General features: G+C 37.0%; 1 protein-coding gene across 5 annotated transcripts in view; it reads left to right on the forward strand.

The window, feature by feature from the left end:
- The window catches only part of CDH12 (cadherin 12), an 829389-nt gene that overhangs the window by 752508 nt on the left and 54522 nt on the right, over positions 1 to 22359 (forward strand). For all 5 annotated transcript variants that reach the window (XM_033063831.1, XM_033063813.1, XM_033063839.2 and 2 more), the window contains one exon: positions 4124 to 4291. In XM_033063831.1, the coding sequence (XP_032919722.1) occupies positions 4124 to 4291 (168 nt within the window). The remainder of the gene's footprint in view (positions 1 to 4123; positions 4292 to 22359) is intronic.

Raw genomic sequence — 22359 nt, forward strand, 5'->3', positions numbered from 1 at the left:
AGCTTGTTACTTAAATGATTTTTAACTTCTATGGGTCTGAATGTCATGGCTGCCCCTTTTACTCCTAGTCTTTATGGACCTCCTAATATTTTTCCATCTTTTTTTTGTTGGAGATAAGCAAACCATGTAGAAGTAGCGGAGTTAACTTTTTTTGCTATTTCAGGGCAGTTAAATGCAATACAGTACCTTCTGAAGAGCAACTGTTTAAATGGCACATTTTAAGACCTCAAATCTTATACGTGGGGGGTATTTTTAAATGCTATGAGATTGCTCTTCTGATTTTAATGTGTGGGGTTTTTTTAACACAAGAACTTCTCTTAAAACAGATAAGATCTCATCTCTTTATTCTGTATATTCTCTTTTTTAATAAAAATGTCCATTTCCACCATTAAAATGTCCTTTCCACCCAATTTTCTGATATGTTTATGAGGTCAATATTCTTATTTATGGCTAGAAGTCAACAGGTTTTGTTAGACTTGGTATTCTAGTCCATTTTCTGACTTCAGTTATATTATTGAAATCCAAATTGGTATCAGCAGGAGTATTGATATTAATATTTATGTAGGAGATTTTTCTTGGAATCTGTGTTTTCCACAAAAGGGAGTGATCTGCTGAATTACGGGTCAATAACTTTGGAAGCAAATCTTCTGGCCCAAGACCCATACATACACTTTTCAGTTTTCAGCGATCTCATGGAGACCATATTTTTCTACACATTTGATATTGATGACATCTGAAAAGACAAAAAATAAAACCTAAGTTATTTAGTTCTGCAGTTGAACAATATTGTAAAATCTTCAGGTAAAAGGAATTAAAAAATTCAGAACACTAATTACATGCACATAAGGCCTCAATATTTTAATAACCCTTTGATTTAAATTCCGATAGTCTTTGTGATGCTGAAGTTGAAATACCAACATTTATAGCCCTTTCATTCCCATGGATTCTTACCTCTACTTTATTATTCTATTTTGCTGGTAAAATAACTGATTCACATTTTTCCTGTCAATATGAACTGATTTTGGAAGAAAGAATATTTCTTGGTATTTTGTCTCAGCCTTTGAAACAGAGCAGGCAGAAAAGGAAAATTGCTCATCAATTGCTAGACATAAAAATTATTTTCATTGATTTTTTTTTTTCCCTGAAGATTAAGTGTTTTTTCCAGGATAGAATGACCTTACACTTCCAGACAGGAATAAACAGTGGGTGATTTGGAACTTTACTACTGGAGTGGTAGCCCATTCTTCATTTTCTGGAAAATCCCTGGAACATTTCTGAGAAAAAGCCACTTAGTTGTACCCAGAATACTTATATCATACTTATATGCAGATAAATTGCATTTTATCTTCACAATCCATTGTGTGCCCATGTTCTGTTTTCTTTCTGTCATCTTTTTCTATAATCTTTTTGAACTTCAGCAAAGCTTTTGATACCATCTCTCACAGGATCCTTCTGGACAAAATGTCTAGCAAGCAGCTGGGTAAACACCACATCATGTGATGGGTGAGCAACTCACTGGCTCACAGGTCAGGCACAAAGAACTGTAGTGAAAGGGGTGACATCAGACTGGTGATTTGTCACTAGTGGGGTTCTGCAGGGATCCATCCTCAACACAGTGTTCTTCAATGTCTTCATAAATGACTTCGATACAGGACTGCAAGGAACACTATGTAAGTTTGCTGATGACACAAAACTGGGAGGAGCTGTTGGCTCCCTTGTGGGCAGGGAGGTCCTGCAGATTTTTGACAAAATAGAGAGCTGGGCAATCACCAAACATGTGAAGCTTAACAAAGACAAGTATCAGATTCTGCAGTTGAAATGGGGCAACCCTGTTAGTACAGACAGACTGGGGAATGAGGGGCTGGAAAGCAGCACTGTGGAAAGGAACCTGGATGTCTTGGTCAATGGCCAATTGACCATGAGCCAGCAGTGCCCTGGCAGCCAGGAGGGCCAACCCTGTCCTGGGATGCATCAGGCACAGCATCACAACTGGGCAAGGGAGGGGATTGTCCTGCTCTCTTCTGAACTGGGGCAGCCTCACCTCCAGTGCTGGGGGCAGTTTTGGGTGCCACAATATTAAAAACCATTGAGCTCTTAGACAGCATGCAAAGGAAGGCCACGAAGATGGTGATGGGCCTTGAGGGGAAGTCATATGAGGAGCAGCTGAGGTCACTTGGTCTGTTCAGCCTGGAGAGGGGGAGACTGAGGGGAGATCACATTGTGGTCTTCAACATCCTCATGAGGGGAAGCGGTGGGGCAGATACTGATCTTTTCTCTCTCATAACCAGTGACAGGACTGGAGGAAATGTCATGAAGCTGAGTCAGGGGAGATTTAGATTTGGCATCAGAGAATGGTTTTTCAACCAGAGGGGGTTGGCCACTGGAATAGGCTCTCCAGTTCCATCCTAACAGAGTTCAAGCATTTGGACAAACACTCTCAGGCACATGGTGTGACTTTTGGGGTGTCCTGTGCAGAGAGAGGAGTTGCACTCAAAGATCCTGATGGGTGGCTTCCAACTTAACATATTCTGAATCTATAATTCTATGTTATTTCATTTTGATATGAATGAAATTTTGTTTATGAATGTTATTTCTTTTTGTTTATGAATGTTATTTCTTTTTGTTAGGTCTTTCCTTCCCACAGTTTTTTTCTCCTTGGAATGAGCATACCAAGGATATTGTAAAACCCTGTGGAATACATAGTCTCCACAATGCCAAATTAAGCACTAGTTAAGATTATGACACTCAAGAGGAAACTGTATAAAGTTCATCCTATTTGCAAAAATATTATTTTTCTGAATCTCATAGATTTTTTTTTTTTTTTTCAGTTTTATAATTCAATATTTCATTTTGGAGGAAACTGTGTGCAGTATAGTATATGCCATCCTGAGGCAGGAAAATGGTGATTCCTAATAATGTTGTCATTATCATCATGTTACAGGAATTTTTAATAGGTTCCAGAAATAGCAGATTTAGGTCAAAGCTATTTCTAAACTCTGAAAAAGTATTATAAGTTAATGGTTCTTATTCTGGCTTGTTAACACAGCAGTGGTTAGTTGCTATAAAGATAAGAATTTTCCTTAAAGTTTGCTTCTTGCCATTCCAGACACATTTTAACACCAGGAAAAAACCTGCTTTTAACGTCAAATTGTTTAGTACTAGAAAATAAACCAATAATAACCAGGAAAATAATACTTTTAGTTGGTTTATTTTTCAGTTTTGTATGTTATCTGCACCAATGTGCACCTAGACATTTTCTGATAATTGTTGTTGAATAAACAGCATTTTCAATGCTATTCATATTTGTAAAATTTTGACAAATTTTCTCCTATATATTTGATTTCAAGAAAAAGCCTTTACTACCCCAAACCTTTTAGCTTTATACAACCTCATCAGCTAATTTGTGTGTTCAGTAGTACCTCTTCCTTTCTCTCCCCCTCTTTCTCTCTTGAAGTCATCCTTTTATTCTGTATATTCTTAGCATATCAGAAGGGAGATTGTGGCATATCTGCTTAGATGGCAGAAATCACTGTCAAAAATCACTGAAGACTAAAAGTCATATCTTACTGTGATATTTAAATTAATTATTTTTAAAGGAAATTCCTCAAATTTTCACTGCATGTTTGTGCTATATCAAGAAAATTTTCTCAAGAAATGAGGAGTTTTCAAATGAAGACCTCCTTTTGTACAGAGGAACATTGTCTTGGCCTACAGTAACTTGAATTAATTGTCAACTGAATGGTTGGAAACAACTGAAGATGCAGGCTCTATAATGCAATACCACCTCTTACTACATTGCCTTAATCCATACAAGGCAGTATTCCTCATCTCTGATGTGGCAAACCTATGATCACAACATTCACATCCCTAGTGAAAATTCATCATTCTCTTTCATCCATTCATGTACTGATTGAAAAGACAAAACAGCCATTTTGAGGGTTGAATAGCTGACAAACACACTTTTTGAAAAGCCTGAGTGATTTGCATGTGTTTGTGTGACCTCTCATCAACCCATTCAGAAGAATTATATTCATGGTTCAAGAGAGCCAGTATTAATCTGGAAGAGTAGACAATCACAGCCCTTTGTTTATTTACTCCTTTTCTTTCCTATTTCTTCTCATAGGTGTAATAAGAACAGCTTTGCCAAATATGGACAGAGAAGTGAAAGAACAATATCAAGTTCTAATCCAAGCCAAGGACATGGGAGGACAGCTGGGAGGACTAGCTGGTACTACCACTGTAAACATTACTCTCACAGATGTCAACGACAACCCACCCAGATTTCCTAAGAGTATGTAGTATTCCAAGCACTGATTTTCAAATAAGCATGACTAAAACTATTATTTTGGAAAAGTCCTACAGATAAGAAACTGAGATCCTGAAAAAAGAACATTATATGATGAAAAAAATGAGATATCCTGTTTTTAATTTTTTTTTTTTTCATAGAAAGCTCTGTTTGAAAATATGAGTTGAATATTCAAGAGGATATCATCATTCCACAAAAACAGCCTGAGCCTAAGAATTAATTTCATTTACACTATAAAAATTATTTGGGAAATACTATTTTGTCAAGGGAAACTGCATGAATCCCTTCAAATTACAAAAGGCTAAAACCTGAGATTTTCAGGCACCAAAGGCAGAGCTTCAGGAACAGATTTTTATATGTGTTGGCCCAGAAGATTATATCTGTCCCTTAAAACACAGCCTCAAAACAGTGATCATTCACTAATAATTTATAATGTTTCATGTCAGTTAGTTTAAATTAAGCTTTACAGAAGAATGTTAAAGAGTTTCATAGTCAGTGTATGATTAGGAGGATTGTCACTTACTTGTCTCCATAAATGTAGTGAAGTTGTGCATATTCCATACCTTCAAAATGCAGAAACTAATCAAGCATAGATCTTGATAACTATTCCAAAATAATTAGCTGCTAAAATTCATTAGTAAGACAAATTCATATTAGAACATGCTGCATGAATCTGCAGTAAGATCACAGTAGCTTTTTACATTGCATCTCTTCCTTGCTCATGAACTGAAATCCCACTATATGTATTATGAATGCCCTGTAGGTACAAAACCACATCTGCAACTATGAATTTTTCTCTCATATAAAAATTCTTCTTCTTTTACTCAGTCTGAAAATGTATCATGTTTTTTGCAGGCGTGTAAGAAAGATCATGATATGAGAAGGATCCATTTGGTCCTTCTGTCTCTTACACTCATATCTAGATGGTATCCATTAAACAGGTCAAGCAATACTTCATGAAACTTCCTTACTTTCTAACTGTATTTAGGTCTAATGGTGTCTTTTTACTCAACAACCCACAATGTGTTTTTCTTGCAGCAAGTTGCCCCATTACTTTGAAACTTATGTTCAGTTTCAAAGTCCACATTCTCTGTCAGAGATACACAGATTAATCATATGTCATGCAACAAACAGCTTTCTCTCACTTGTTTTGAATCCATCTTCACATAATTGCCTGCATGTTAGTCTCTTCAAAGAATTCAGAAAGCACTGCAGAATATCAGCTTTATTTAGAGAAACTGTGCTGATTTCTCTTTGTTCAGTATGGGAAATTCTCTCTGAGTTGAGCAAATCTGGTCCTACTGTTTTGCCTGTACACGTCAGTCATATCCATCCTTAGCTTCCCTGGACTCCCTGAAGAACTTTTGGGGAAAAAAACATCAGTGTTATATTATACCTCCAAGCCTTCTTGTGCCACAGTGGTTTGAAGCAAAATATTGCACATCATAATAGTTCCCTTATTTCATTCTTCAGGCTCTTGGGCATGTAACAGCTAATCCAAATGATTTGTTACTGTTGTGTCTGTTTGTTCCACAACTGCTTCTATAGCTAATTTAACCTTCTCCTGAGTCCCCTATAAAGTTCTAGGATAGAAAAAATCTCCACTTTTTCTATACTAACAATAAAGAGAAAAAAGAATAAGTTTTACATTTGTGATCTTATCTTCTCTGAGCACTTCTATATCTCAGTTTTGGGCTGGCTTTACACAGTTCCTCTCAGGCTTTTCCATCCAGATGTCTTAAGAGACAAGTATTATTAGCTTGTTTGCAGAGATTTATTCAAAGTCATTTTTTGTCTGCTTTATTGTGGTTTTATAAATAAAGCAGGTTTTATGGTTCTTTCTATTGTCCTCTCTGAGACACAACTTCATTTTTCTGAAAGATGTGCTTTTGCTTTTATTAGCTATGTTGTTTGCCCTTACAGATTTGCCTTTTAATGGATATTTGCATTTGCTGTGGGTCTTCTAAATGATATCCCTAGATGGCTTCCACCATCCATAGTGATTTAACAGTCTCTGCTATCCCATTCAGAATTTCTATAGTAATATACTTCAGTTTTATTTATTTCCATTTTCTCCTTAATATTTATTTAACTGAATACGAGCATCTTGTATTTCTGGTTTTATTGGTCCCGCACAAATATTATATTTACACTAATTATAGTTGCTGCAAAATGTAAAATAACTAGAGAGCTTTTCCAGAATAACCGATGTTTATACTGTCCTCTTTTTTAAGTCTTTATTGACAAAGATGCTTTTCACAACCATGATTATTCCTCCATTGATAAAGTCTTCTGTGACTTTCCTGCATATTTTGCTCCTTGATACCATGCTGCCTGACTGATTTTCTTCTTTCCCACAGATACTGAACACAGGTATAATGCTGATATTCTTTTTAAGCATTAGTCATTAAAGTTAACTATACTAGTTCCCATTTTAATCCTTGGGTTTACTAGGTCACTAGTTTGATCCTGCATAAACTATCACCCCTGTATTTCCTACTGGGCTATCATCTCCTTCTGCAGCATTCTCCAGTGAAGAATGAAGAATTCTCATCACTGCACCCTTTGTCTGAACTGCATACCTTTACAATTTTTTTCTAATTTTGTGCTTTCCTACACCTGAAAATTCTCCTGGACCTTTCACTAGATATAACAATGGTCTTAAAAGGGTTTTAAACATTGATGAGCCTATTTTTCTCATGGCCAAAATTAATTTTGAAATTTTTCCTATTATTTAAAAAGTGCTCCAACATTCCAATGTTGTGATTCACTTCTCCTCACTGCTTTTTCTCAGCCAGGCACTTAAAGCATTGTCCTTCAATCTTTTTCTCCTGATTGTACATGATGAGACTAGTTCAAACTATGCTACTATGAATGTCCTTGTCTTCTGGTTTCATTTGCTAGCCTAAATTTCAATCATAAGACTTCTTTATTTTGTCAGATCTCACATGGTATCTCTTTTAGTTTCATGACATGCTATCAAAGCACTTGTGGGATACTCCAAACCGGATCAATAAAAAAATCATCCCAGAGGGCCTCTTTGTACCATCATTCTTACTGTCTTCATCCTCAGTGCTTGTTAAACTGCTCACAATTGCAGTCTGTACTTTCCTTTCTGCTGGAGCATTTGCTGTTGGAAGGGTACCATGGGTACAACAGGAAATAATGTAGCTGTCTGGAGACTGAAAACTCAGTACATTGGTATGTGTCCAGTGCTCAATCCCACTCTAGTTTTCAATTGTATATTCTAATTCCTTTTTTGTTAGGGGCCTTAGTATTTTGTATCTTATTGCATGCTTTCATCTACTGTGTTGGTGCAAAAATGCACAAGTTTCACATAATGCCAGATGGTTTTCATGACACAGACAAATAATGGAATATATCACCGTCTTTGAAGAACATAGCCTCCAGGTCTCATTTAATGCAAGAATTGCAGTTATGACATCTTTGCCCAATTGTTGCTATGAAGAAGAAGAAGAAAAAAAAATCACCACAAAAGACCAAGCTTGTCCTGTACTTTGAATGCTAGTAAGGTTAAAAACCTTTACTTTCTATTATATCAAATGTCACAAAAGACAAATTACAGCAGTGACTCTCAACAAAACAGAAGAGAATAAGATTGGAGATTTGTGTTGATATTGAAAATAACAAGCACGTAACATGGCTTACAAGCTCAAATGTCAGTGTGGGGACTCCAGTGTATTGGTCAAGCCTTTCATTTTTTTTTTTTTCTTTGCATGTGTTACAGGCAACAGCCTAGATCAATGTGGATTTACTTAGCCAGCCCTGTTTGGTTAAGCAGTATGTGAGATGCTGATGTGTAGTGTGCCTGAAATTCACAGAGACACAAGGCTAATTAAAGCTAAACAAAATAAGTATGTGAGAAAAATTGCAGTATGAATTATATTCCGAACATAGCAACTGTATTTTTTTTTTCCTTGAAAGCATTTCAATGATTCAGAGTAATTACCTGCCAGGAAATGGGATTTGCCATTTGCTTGACTACCATAGCTAAAATGATACTTGTACAGAATTTTAGTTTCCGTAAAAAATAAGTCTTTAAAATCTGTTCTGTGTAGGTGCCAAATTCAGTCCTGGCAAGAGGTCAAGAGCACCCCTAGGTGCTGCTGAGATTGAGACCTCCGGTATCCCATTGCTCATCATTGGCCAACAAAGCCAGGAAGTACAGACTGAAAAAAAGGACTAAAGGTCCTTTATCACAAACTGTTGCAGGGTTAAAGTTTTTATATCATATAGTCAGGACCACAGTTTTACAAAGGACTTATGACAAAGAAGCTATGCTATAGATCACCTAATCAAATAAGGCAATATTAAATTTCACAAGATAAAATTTAAATTTATTTTCTGAACTTAGTAAAGCTGGATAAAAAAAAATAAGGGTTTTCACAGCAGAAGTAGGAGAACATATATTATTAATATTTGGAAGGAGCTATATTGATAAATAATACATTACAGGCTTGCAAAAAAAAGGTATCATGAAACACCTTCATCTCATTGAGGGTCCTTTAAGGAGACAGGCAGGTTTGGACGGGTTATCAACATTCAGTGATGAAAAAACGCTGTCTATTCTGCTGAACATGGAATTTTTTATTTAGAACCTGTGCTTTTGAACGTATTCAGTGGGGAACTCCCACCTTGCATGTCTCCTAGTAATGAGCAGTGTAACAGAGAGGAAACCTCTAAACACGTATTTCTGTCAGAGTTGTTTGACCTGCAGTTATCTATTGGCCCATATTTCAGAAAACTGACATTTCAGTAAATTGATATTTTCTTTAAAACTGGTAGGAAAAATTAATCTGAATAATTTTATTAGTAAAATTTTATTTCCAAAAGTGTTTTCTGTCTTTCCTGATTCTTCATTACTACAGCAGCTTTCTGCACTGCTGTGCATGTTTCATTGTTAAAGGTAGATCTTTTTTGTAAATAATAAAATAAATATTTCATACCAAAGTTTGATTTTTATCAAAACAAGAGAAAAAAATAGTAAGGCAAAGAATGAAAAGGTAAGTACTTTTCCTATCAAAGCAACAATGTTCAAGCAATTGAATAAAAATTTTGTATAGCACAACAGTGACTTTGAGCAGGGTAATGGGCAAAAGCTGTGTAGGTATGCATCCTGATCCAGAAGGGGACTGATGGCCTTTCTCCCTCACCTACTTACGTACATGATAACTGGCTAAGTAAAAAGATATTTCAGCACATCATTGCCAAAAGGTAATTGGCTAACCCTTAACTAATCAAGCAATGGACCAGTCTGAGCAAACTGCCAGGACTGTAGTGGCTTGTTTCCAATTCTTAAAATAAGCTTCAAGAATGAATGGATAGGTTATATTTACTTCAACATTTAAATGACAAAAACTATATAATTAGTTGGGATAAATTATGCTTTATGGAATCAAACCAATTAAGTAAAGTGGTAGATTCATATTTTGTAAGTTTATTATGCTTCAGTTTTCCAATGTCTTTCTTTGGTTCACTGCTGACAGAATGAGTGTGAAAGCAATTTAGAGAAATAAACTCTTATATGTTGAGCAATAAAAGCACATGTGAATCATTTTAGTCAAAAGGATAGTATGTCATTTTATTTTAATATGACATAACTATGCTTTTAGAGAATAAGACCCTGACATAGAAGAAATGCAATTAAATTTTAAAATTTATACAGGCTTTTTTTTTTTTTTTTTAATTGTGATACTAGCAAATAAAAGGTCATTTCAAGTGTCTTATGAAGTCAGCAATAATTCTGGTTTCTTTTTAAGGTGTGTATTTTTTAAGGTGACACCTCCTGAATTTGCTTTTTTGAATTCAAAAGAACTATTCGGATAAAGCTATATTTTATCACATCATTTCCAGCTAACAGAAGTCAATTTTGTGAGACCATGATTAAGCTCTTTTTCTAATAGAAGAAAAATTAAATTTTGAGCCCGATACTTGAATTTTGTCTACTTGTGCGTCTTAGCTTTAAAAAAAAAAAAAAAAACTGCGTCTTTGATAGTCAGAAACCATTATCTCAGGGCTGCTTTGCAATCACATTTAAAATATTCAGACAGCTTTAGAACAAGACCTAGACATCACAAGGGCCATTTTTTTTTTTATGTCATTGGTCTTTCCAAATGCATTTAAGTGAAATCCATCAAGATAGTTTGCATAAAAGAGCATGGCAAATTTCCAGAAATGCTATGATATTTGGAAACAGAAACACAACTATTCATCTTTGTGGTAGTGACACCTTAAATAAAGTAAGGTTGAAGGATCATTCTTATGACCTTGCACATCAGTCTTGTACTGTAGGAGCTTGCAGGTAATTGGATTTGAATTTCACTAGTGGCCAGTGCATTCCTCAGAATATATTAAATTCTTTATTGGAGAAAGCAGAGGAAACAATAACCTTAGAGAGAGAAGTCCATAAAACAGACAATTAAGAAACAAGCAGAAAAACATCTTTCATTTATGCAATTTCAGGAATTTCCGTGTAAGTGAAAAATACCCATGCAAACACAGGCTAGTCCTTTATTCACTTAGTTATATAACCTTGGCATGGTACTTGAATAATCTATTAACTGGATGATATAGACGTATTATGTATTATATATTAGGAACAGGCTTTGCATATTATTACCCTTTAGATTGCATCTATTTGCTGTGATTATTTAAGGGTTTGCAGCTTATTTTAATAGGTGCACTGTCAAGTCTGTAGAAATACTTAAAAAGAAAGAACAACAAGTGCTGAACCAGGAGTAGCCTGCCTATATATACTTATGCATGCAGATTGAAAATTCTTATAATAGTTACTTATTTATATATTATTGGAAGCTTAGTACATCACAGAAATTGCACATGCATTAATTATCTTAAGTTTTACTACATTACAGATGGTCAGTTCTTAACTCAGTAAACTAAATGTGGCTGATTCCATTGAAGTAGCTTTGAAGCCTAGCTCAGATTATATTGAAAAATTGGTTCAGAAGCAGAGTGCAAGAGGTCTTCTGGTCCACAAGAGATAGAAAAGAAAATACAGTAATTTCACGAATACAAGCCGCAGCAAGAAGACTAAAATTTTGGTGGAAACCCGGAAATGCGGCCAATATTCCGGTGCGGCTAATCTATGGACAAAAATGTGATATCTGCCCTTACCTAGTATCATGCTTGTCCAGTCCCGAGCCAAAACAGTCTGAAATCCATGGTTTCCCGTTGTTCCGACGATGAACCAATCAGAGAACAGCTTATTGCCTGCCTGAAGATGACGGCGTTACTGAGGGGCGGGGGTTGTTATCGGGGTGAGTTACCTCGGCAGTTCGATAAAAGTGTGTGATATTTCTCTGTACTTTTTAAAGTGTTTTCAGTCTTGTGCGGCTACGGGGCTGGCTGGGCTCGCAGGGAGAGGGCTGGGGGAGCCTCTCTCCCCTCAGGGAGAGGGGTAGAACGACCACTCGGCTCGCAGGGAGAGGGCTAAAACGGCCGCTCCCCCCGCCCGGCTGTGGGGGCTACAATGGCCCCTCCCCCCGCGGGCTGCAAGGGCTAAAACGGCCGCTCCCCCCGCGGGCTGCGAGGGCTACAACGGCCGCTTCCCCCCGCGGGCTGCGAGGGCTAAAACGGCCGCTCCCCCCGCCCGGCTGTGGGGGCTACAACGGCCGCTCCCCCCGCCCGGCTGCGGGGGCTACAACGGCCGCTTCCCCCCGCGGGCTGCGAGGGCTAAAACGGCCGCTCCCCCCGCCCGGTTGTGGGGGCTACAACGGCCGCTCCCCCCGCCCGGCTGCGGGGGCTACAACGGCCGCTTCCCCCCGCGGGCTGCGAGGGCTAAAACGGCCGCTCCCCCCGCCCGGCTGTGGGGGCTACAATGGCCCCTCCCCCCGCGGGCTGCAAGGGCTAAAACGGCCGCTCCCCCCGCGGGCTGCGAGGGCTAAAACGGCCGCTCCCCCCGTGGACTGCGAGGGCTACAACGGCCGCTCCTGTGCCAGCACGGAGATGTGGCTCCGCTCGGAGCTCAGCTGCCTGCCTGCGTGGCTAAGTGGCTGTTTAAAGGCAACACGGATCCATTGGGAATGCTCGCAAAATGACCACACTATTGTTCCTGTCTTTTTCGGCTTGTAAATAAAGGGTGTGTCTTTTTTCACTTGGAAACAATGTTTCCGAGGTCGGCAGTAAGCCAGTAAGCCCCGGCGATCCCGCAATTGTGTTACTAAATGACGACTTTGTGAAAGTTCGCTGCAAACTAAAGTGCGGCTAATATTCCGGGTGCGGCTTATCTATTAACAAAGGCAACAATGTTGCCAACACACCAGCAGTGCGGCTTATATTCCGTGCGGCTTGTATTCGTGAATTTACTGTACTTTAATTGGATGAGTGGGTTATAAGAGACAATGGTATCTACTTTCAAAGATTTCAGAAGAATGCAACACAAATCCCACCCAGTAGTGTACTAGAAATCTACAGAAAAAGATCACATGAATAATTAATTATTCTGTTCACTAATCTAAAAAAAAAATAAATCATGAAGGTAGAGATTTGATTTAAAAATAAGCAAGGAAGATTTATTCCCTCCTCACTTGGAAAATTTAGAACCAGAAAGCTTATTTGTTTTTCTTTTGCTAGAAAACTTACTCAGGATTAAGGTTCAGATCTGCCTAATTAAGCATTTTAATAAGTCTGCACGACTTTCTGGGAAGTTGTTCTACTCCCTGTAATTTAGATATGGAAGTATGACTTCTCTGAGTATTTATGTTAAAAGTTGTGCTTTATATACAGCACTTGCTTGCCATCTTTATTGGCTCTTAGAATGAAAATGAGTCCATCTTTCATTGATTAAAGAATATGCCTGGAAGACAAGATGCCCTAATTCAGTTCCAGCAATTAATTACTTATGTTATGCCAATTGGGTGGTACCTGCACAGTACAGGTGGACAGATTCATTGCAGACTAGCCTGCAGGCAGAGATTAGTTGTGAGACTAAGACAGAACTTGCTTTGAATCAGAAAAGGAGGGAAGGTCAAATCTTGATTTTCTGAATCTTTAATTTTCTAATGTCTATGCCATTAGACATAAAAGGAAAAAGCACCAGCTTTATCTTGTTAATCAAGATTATACTATTTATTTTCAGAAAATCTTATGCAAGTCTGATTTTCATTTACTTGTGAGTTTTGAGTAAATTAAACCTTCATTTTTGAGTTAAATATATACTTTAGCCAACCATTTCAAAGAGTGATGGAAGATAGGAGTGCAAAGGCTTCAGAAAAGGACTCATGCAATTGCAAGCCAATCATGAAAACAGCACTCATTTTGGATTGCAATACCTTTTACTCACTACTGCTTTACCATCAGTAAAACTGCAGTAAAATCAGTACAATGATAAATACCAGGTGACCAGTATTTGCACAAGGAATTTACAGGAATCAGAGGAGAGCCAAAGGTAGCTTCTCTTTACTCCAAGTTCTTTCCAAGCCCCACACCTCTGTACTTTTTGCAGTTTTTTCTCACCTTTGGCCTCTCTTTCTGCCTCATCCTGTATATCCTTGGTTTAAACAAGCACTATTCACTCTCCTGTGACAGACACATACTTATCCTTGATCTCATTTTCATCGTACACCTAGATCGTGGTCATCTTCTCCTTCAATTCCACGAGTAATTTTCTTTCCTTCTTTCTTTCCTAATGCTAAAAGAATTTATACTTTGGTGAGTCGCTTCCAGCTCTCAGTTTCTCCATGTTTTGCTATAATGAAATCATCATTCTTCACCATCTCAGATAAACTCTTTACCACTTCATCTAAATTTTTTAGGCTACTACCCCATCACACAGCTCAGTGACCCTTGCCTGCTGTTTCTATTTCACTCACTGGAGTTACACATTTGGCAGGTAGTCATTAAAAAGCCTCTGTATTTTTATTTTCCCTTCACCACCACTTAATCAGTGAAATTATGGACATTTTTACATAGACTAAAATATATACAATGGCTTATTACATTTTGCTTTTGAAAGCAAAAAAAGACATGAGAATATCTGAAGATTTACATTGCCTGTACTGATAGTTTTAAAACAGTCCAGGGCACAGTTTTGACCAAGTAAAGCTTTCTCTGAGAAATTCAGGGCATTTGGAGAAATCAGTAAAGATCAGGAACTATTTCCTGCAGTCACTTTCCATGAAATTGACCTATTTTGGTGTGGGTAAAAGAATTTAATGACATGGAATTAGGCCATTTATATTGGCTGGCTTCTGGGCCACAGAGTACGGCTGGTACATGAAATTTCTTTGTACATTTGTAGCTTGTTTGAATCTATGCTTTGCAATCCAGGCCATGCAGCCCTCTTTGGGTCACAATGCCCCACAGTTAAGTAGCTTTCTATCATTATTTGTGTGTGCCCAACATAAAGAAGTTAAATTTTAACCTATATAAAAATTTCTATTTATACTTATGCCAACTTTCTCTTAATTTTTTTTATTCCTTTCCATATCAGAATTCTTCATGTACTTCTAGTAATAACTGATTTTCCCCCCAAGGTGCATGTAACCTTAGTAAAAACTCTCTGGAAACATCTCTTTTTTGTACCTGTCACTGTTGCATGCTCTTAATCATAAAGCATCTTGAAGGGTGAATCATTTTATTCAGACTGAATAACTAAATTCCCAACCAAAGCATACTAATGGAAAGAAAACTGAGAAATAAACTGGAAGGGGAGATATTCAATTACCACAGACTAAATGTTTAGCAATTGTTTGTCTGCTGCACTTATATTGTTTTTTAACTCTCTCAAGAATGCATAAGTAGCAAAGGTTTTCTGAGGACTGTTTGGAGTATGCATTGAATGATCAAAAAACCTGTTTAAAGGTCTAAACTGAGAGACTGAACCCTTAGCTGCAAAGCAGAGCATAAGCCCAAATACAACTATTTCTTTATACTACTCCATAGCAATGAAAAATATAGGTAATTTCTCACTGGCCAAAATGCAATGCTCTGATTGCACTGTAAACAATAGTATGAAAAATACAAATGAGCATAATAGTGGTTGGAAGTAAACTATTGTCTATTTGTCATAGCACTCTGTTGTTAATTCATTACCCTCCTATCATCATCTCTAAGTGGTAATTGATCATTAATGGTAAGATTAGGTAAATTGTTTTTAAACACTACAATTATCATCATAGTACATTATTATAATTAATAATGATATTTTACATCTGCTACCTTATGTAGAGAAGGTGCAAATAAATACAGTTCATAGAAATTCAACAACATTTGGCAGGAATCATGTCATTCATTCCATTACAATGTGTTTTCTGTGGGGAGTGGCAAAGAAATTATTCATTCAAAACACAGGGAGTATTTAGATCGGATGCATGAAATTATTCTCAGTAACCTTGGTGTGTCTTGAAAGCCTCATGCATCTCCGCCTACTCTGATATTGAAAAGTAGCTAAGGCTACAGATTTAACAGCATGGGGTTGCCTTGCAATGCTTTGGGAATTGGTTCCAAAGTGACTCGCTGACAACAGTGTCACTTGCTGTGTCATTATCTGTTCTGGCAGCATCTGCCTTTTTCCCTGAGGTCTTTCATCCAAGTAAGAAATCAACATATCCTTTCTGCTTCTAACCCTGGTGAGCTTACTTTCTGAAAATTTAGAGACTACAGGGCAACATAAAGTGAAACAGACCATATGTAATTATCTAATTAAATTATAATCACAGTAGTTTAGGCTCATGATTTTCCAAAATATCTAAGAACCACAGTTGTATTCAGATTTTCAGCAATGCTCCACTCCTTGTAACAGCATTAAATGGGATGCCCAAGTGCTTGCAACAATCCACATGTTCCTAGTGACAACAGTAGGAACTGAGTTGAAGATACCAAGCAGTTTGTAACTGTCTTCTGTGAGTCCAAAATAAGTTTTTAGCATATTTGAACAGAGAAAGGTATAAAAACAAAATGAAAATAACAGGAATATTCTAGAGTATATAAGGTTTTTCTTTAATTCATGACAATTACTTTATTCTTGGTGACTTCTATGGAAAATTTGTTGAATTTGTAAACGTGATTGCCTAGTGCTCACAAGAGAAAGACCTGTAATTAAGCACTCATTTCTTTTCTGCTTCATTGCAAAATGAGCAGTATTTATAGAGAGCACTTACTTTAAACATTTAAATTGTAAGACTTAAACATCACTTGTGATAAGTTGAGCATACTTGCTGTAAAGTATTAGAGAATGCAAATGCAAAACAAAATATGCAATTTCTATCCTATTGTAACACTATTTTCATATCTATATCACACACCAAAACACAATCATTTAGGAAAACTGCATAGAGTAAGCCAAAACTTGAAATAAAGTATAGTAAACTATTGTTAACTTGTACTTGATGATTTCACAATTTAATCTTTAAAAGTAATAAATTTTGGCCACCTTAGCCTGTGCCTGCATGGGGAAGAAAAGTAATATGGAGATTAGGGGGGGGAAAATTGTGTGAAATGGCCCAATGAGTGTGCAAAAATCAATTCTTCACAAAGAATTTTTTGAGTAATACAGATGTTAAGTGTGTTTTGTTTAGGTGATTTTAGGGATACAACTGAGGTGTGACTTGGAGTGCTTAAGATAGGAACCTAATTTCCTTAGTTGATGGAGGGAAAAATTATTCTACCAATACAGATGATTTAGAGCTCCTGGCTTAGATCCTAAAGTAAATGGTTTGACCATATTCTTAGGAGTGAATGAATTGTAGTAAAGGTTGTGTTATTATATCTTGTGCCAGAGTGATAAAGAAAATATGAAAAGGCTCCAGCAAGATATTAAAGAAGCAGGGATGTTAAGCAGAGCATTACAAACTCTGTGTCTCATCCTTGAAAATGTACTTTTTATCATGTTAATGTTTTGCATGTACCTTTCAATTTAAATTTTATAGAGGGAATATGTGTATTGATTTACTTCATGGTGACGGTGTGATCACTGGAATATTACCAACCTACCTACCTGATAAATGCCAATTACATGCTGCCTGAGATTCTGAAAAGGAAAGACATCTTCTCCTGAAAACTTTTTTTTTTCTATCTATAAGTCATGCTACACATTGACAATTCTTTATCACCATTATGTAATTTACATACAAAACAATTGATTCAAGCTTTTGGACTATACCCCCAAAAAATTATTTCTCTCATTGGATTATTTTTTGATAGTAATTTCTAATTGGTAGTCTGAATATTAGCAGAAAAATTCTTCATTGGTTATAATACATAATAATTTTTAATGAATTGATTATCATGAAACTGATCATGTGGAACTGGTTTTCACATAAGCCCTCAGAATTACAGAAAGCTACACTCTTTAATACATGAAAGCATTGACAAATTCAGATTTTTCACAAAAAGAGGAAGTGATAAAGGTGGGATCTTTTGTATACAACAATAACATCAGGATTAAAGCAGTTACTCAGGAATTTGATTAGTTCTAAGCCTGTTAGAATATGGAAACTCCAGATCATCTAGAAGAAACTCTTCTTTATGAAATGGAGGAATTTCTAGAACTCAGCATTTTCTTCCTCTCTTGGTAAAACTATGCTACCATTCAAAGGTGATTTAAGATCTTCAAAGAAGATTAAGTATTATCCTTGCCTCAGTATTAGGACACACATCTGAGTGTGTGTGGTTCCAAACAACTGCTTCCATAATTATTTCTACAATATGTTGTTAAACAGAGTATACTCTCTGTTGCAACAAGTATTATCTATGCAGCAACCAGCACACTTTGGAGGCAAAAGCTATGGGCTTGACTATCTTGAGATAATAAAAGTGATCTGGCATTTCCCATCTACTGAACCCTTGCTCCAACAATGAGGATATTAATGTCTGTGGAATTAGTCTCTGACATGCAAAGGGAAGGTTTTAGAAACCTATATAACAATACCACCTTATCGGTTGGGAAAAAAAATCAAAATAAAAGCAAATTATTATACTGAATATTTCAGTATTACAAAAATTATACAAGTATAATGAACATAATTTTCCCTTTAGGAAGGTGAAAGGAGAATGGCTTCGAAAACAGTCTGCTAGCTCACCTCAGGGAGTGAGAGAGTTCTGGCTCAGGAACTGCCAGTTCTGGGGAAGCTCCATCATGTGAATTATCCTTGACTAGGGTAGGATCAAACTCAAAATGTCTTCTGTTTCTGCTCATTTTCCCTTAAAGTACTGGTGACGCTTGGACATTCACAGTCTCTGCAGCACTGGGAAGTATATTTTTCTAGGTGTGGACTTTGGAATCCACAGAAGAGAAACAGAAACTTTTAAGCATAGTTATGTTCTTTCTCATGAGGCTGTAAACCCTCACTCAGAGCAGTGGGTTAAAGACTGGAAGAAGCCTCTCCATAACTGAAGCTTTACAAGCCCATCCCAGATCATGCATGACCTGCATCAGGCACATAGTGACAAAACCTGGCTTTTCTTCCCCACACAATGTCCCAGCCCCTCTGCAGGGCACAGAGCCACATCCAGGAAAGGCATGAATGCATCTCACTGATGTGCTAAATCACATTTCCCTAGTTTTAGGAGAATATGCATCAAATGTTGCTATTTATTAGGCTGATTTGCTGTAACTGATGTAGCAGGTTTAATATATTGAGCATAAGCTTATATATTTACATTATACTTTCTTTTGGCTATTACACTGTAGTTAAAACACCAGTGAGAAAATATGAACTGCTGTCTTATGATTCTCCCTAAACAGACATAAATCAGTGTCTTTACAGCCTGGGTCAGGATAAAAATTTAAATGCCTTGGAAATGTAATTTAACAAGAATATTACAGTACATTGTCTCTTGGGTTTGGGTTTTGTTGTTTGGGGTTTTTTTGTCTTGTTGTTTTGTTTTTTTTTTGCTATTTTTTTTTTCTGAGAAAGTATTAAAGATTAAGAAGAAAGTGAGATAAAGTCTTCTATTTCAGTGTTTTTGCCTTTAAAAATCATGCTATTGTGATGCACTGCAATGCAATACTTTGGTAACTGCCAGAAAGCTGAAAAAGTACAGAGAAAGAAAATTCAGGAGAGGAGAATCTTGTACAGTACAAGTACGGTGACAGATCAGAAAAAAAGTTCGAATAACATTTACAGCTGTTTGATTGAAGGCCATTATGCAATTAGTTTACTTTCTTTGATGCTAACCTGGGTTATTTCTTAATGGTTGTTTTGCTGACAAGAAGTAATGATGGTGCTATTTTTATCAGACCTGAAAAGCTTTTGGTAAATGATGGTATAATCTTCAAGTATGGAGAAATAACAATAGCAAAACCTCTTTGTAAGTAGAAAACAAACAGAAAAACACCTAACCTCTTTGTAAGTAAAAAATCAAACCTCAGAACAGCTTTTGAGCCTTAAAACTAAAACTAATCTAATCACATCAGAGGAACTGTAAATGTGTGCTGTATTTCAGTCAATATGACTGATTACCTGTCACTTACTCAGCTCTGATTTCTTCCCGCTGTGCGTTTTGGAACCATCTTTGTTTTAGAAACTCAGAGGCAGCATGTATGAATTGCTAGCTCACCTCTGCCTCATTTTCCTGAGTGATTTTGGAGCCAAGTAATTAGCCCTGTCAGTTACTTCAGCTTAAAAGCTTCAACAGCATCATCACTCATTTATTTTTATCATCCTCTCAGATGCTGCTCAACATGAAATAAAAAGACCTGACCAAGAAATATTTATTGCTACCAGCTTTCCTATACATAAAAATATCCCGACTTGCATGCAATATAGGTGACTAAAATCAGCAAAGGAGGGACCTAGCTGCAGTCCAGTTTTGTACTACAGTTTGAAGAAAGTGAGGGCTTTCTCCTTTGGCACATCCCGAATGACAGCAGCAAATTTAGAAAACATCTTTAAATGAGATTTATGCAAGTAGAAGAAATATTTCTGTTGGCAGAGAAGTCACATCAACAATGTTTGACAGAACTATTTGCACAGCGTAACCAGCTGCTGCATAAGTTTGTCCTAGGTGCTGGTTCCATTATTCCTGGAAGCTGAAGAGAACAAGGTTTTCAGGACCATTGGGAGTAAAAGACTATTACTCAGGGCTGTTTCAATATACCTCCATAGCAAATGGAGGTAGTAGTGTATACAGGCAAACTGGACAATAAAAAATGAATAATGCTAAACTTCATAGCAAGTCCACAGCAAGAAGTAATGTTTGCTGGAAACAGAAAAATAAAATCTACAAAACTATCTTTCTATCTCATTTGATGTATAGTTTATATTGATCATTTAAAATGTCCTCCCCACAAAGACTGAAGCTGTCTGAGTTCAAGATGGGTTTGGACAACACTCTCAGGCACATGGTGTGGTTCTCAGGGTATCCTGTGCAGGGTCAGGAGTTGCAGTCAGTGGTCCTGATGGGTCACTTCCAGCTCAACATATTCTATGATTCTAGGATTCTGTTATTTGAAGGAGGGGAAGAAAGGTATGAGGGTGATTTCATGCTATATATTATACTCTCTTGAAGTTTTTCTGTGAGCTGGCAGCCATGTATTTTATTTGTTTTCATTTATTTTATTTCGAAAGCAAGTTGTCATAGTACAATAGCTTCCATGTGCTGTGAAGATAATGCTACAGGAGGACAATGGAACTGTAATTACATACTACATCTTGAGAAATCTGACTCTTGCAGGGTTGAAGACTGCTTCAGGGTTTCAAATTAGTCTGAATGACCCCATCTTTATTGCTGTTGAATTTCTGGAAATGACAAAATACCAAGTCATTGAAAATAACTGATAAGAGCCTAAGCCATGAGAAATGTGCAATTTAGTCTTTCTTTGATTGCATCTAAGTCCTATATGCTTTTCAGCCAGGTACAGTATATTATAGGGAAATTTTTGTTTTAATGAATCTGAGTGATCTTCAGATCACTAAAAATAGATCAATTTGTCAAAGATGGAAAAAATCTATGATTGTATGCTCTTACATTTCATTTTCACTAAAATTGTGGGTGTAAACGCATGTTATCCAATTCTGTTATCGAATATAAGTGCCTGTAAAAGACCTGGACATCAGCTAGGACTATGTTGTGGAAGCTTAATATAAGATTCAAGTGTAGGTAAAGGCCTCTTCAGTCTCTTCTTTTGCATAACTGGCACAGCGGAGACCCAGTGATACTCATGTTTGTAAATTACATTAAATAATAGGATTTGTAATTGCATCATGAATACCATGTTAAAATTTTGTTCTATACTTAGAATCACTGAAGTACAGCTAAGAAATAGCTGAGGTTATCTTGTCATAACACCATTTTGTGTCATAATAATCCTTTCCTGCTGTTAGAAGAGCGCTGAGAAGTACAGCTTCCTTTAGTATGTTCCCTCGGAAAGAAAAGTAGTGAAATGATAATTGTCCAGTGTTTAGTAACTCAGTCAATGGGTAATACAAATCTGCACACTGTGATGTCCAGAAGTGAATGCTGGCACAAGATGACTTTACTTATGGGGATTTTCTCTGACAAAAAAGGCAAATTTTGCCTTCTGCTATACTTCACATACTGACTGGTAGAGAGGGAAAGCAAACAAAGGACATTTTTTTCTGAGGCAATCAAACAGACAATTTCATAGGTACCATAGCCCAAATGACAAGCTCACAAAAGACTGAGCTTTTTCCTTATCCAGCAGTGCTAATGTTATTTCTTCGTCATCTGAAAAGACTGTAAAACTGAAAAAGCTGACACAGCATGCATTGTAAGGAGATAACGACAGGGAGCAGCATCTGCTGTTTAATTCAGTGGCTAAATGTGAAAGTCATCTATCCTGCCGTTACATAATATACAGCTTCTCAGAGCCTCATTTTGTGATGTGTGGCTGAACCACTGCCAGGTGGAAATCTCTGAGACGTACCCCCAATATGCCTCTCAATAGACAGTTGCTTGTCCTGCTATGTTGAAAAGGAGGTGCAAATTTCCTCCTACATGTCACATGTAGTAGAACCGAGCAGACTGTTTTCTGAGAGCTGTGGAACATTGACCCAGGAAAACAAAATAGACCAAGGGAAATAAAATGATGGGGCTTTGTTGAGGGACAG

Source organism: Catharus ustulatus, chromosome 1, assembly GCF_009819885.2.
Source record: "Catharus ustulatus isolate bCatUst1 chromosome 1, bCatUst1.pri.v2, whole genome shotgun sequence".
Lineage (NCBI taxonomy): Eukaryota > Metazoa > Chordata > Aves > Passeriformes > Turdidae > Catharus > Catharus ustulatus.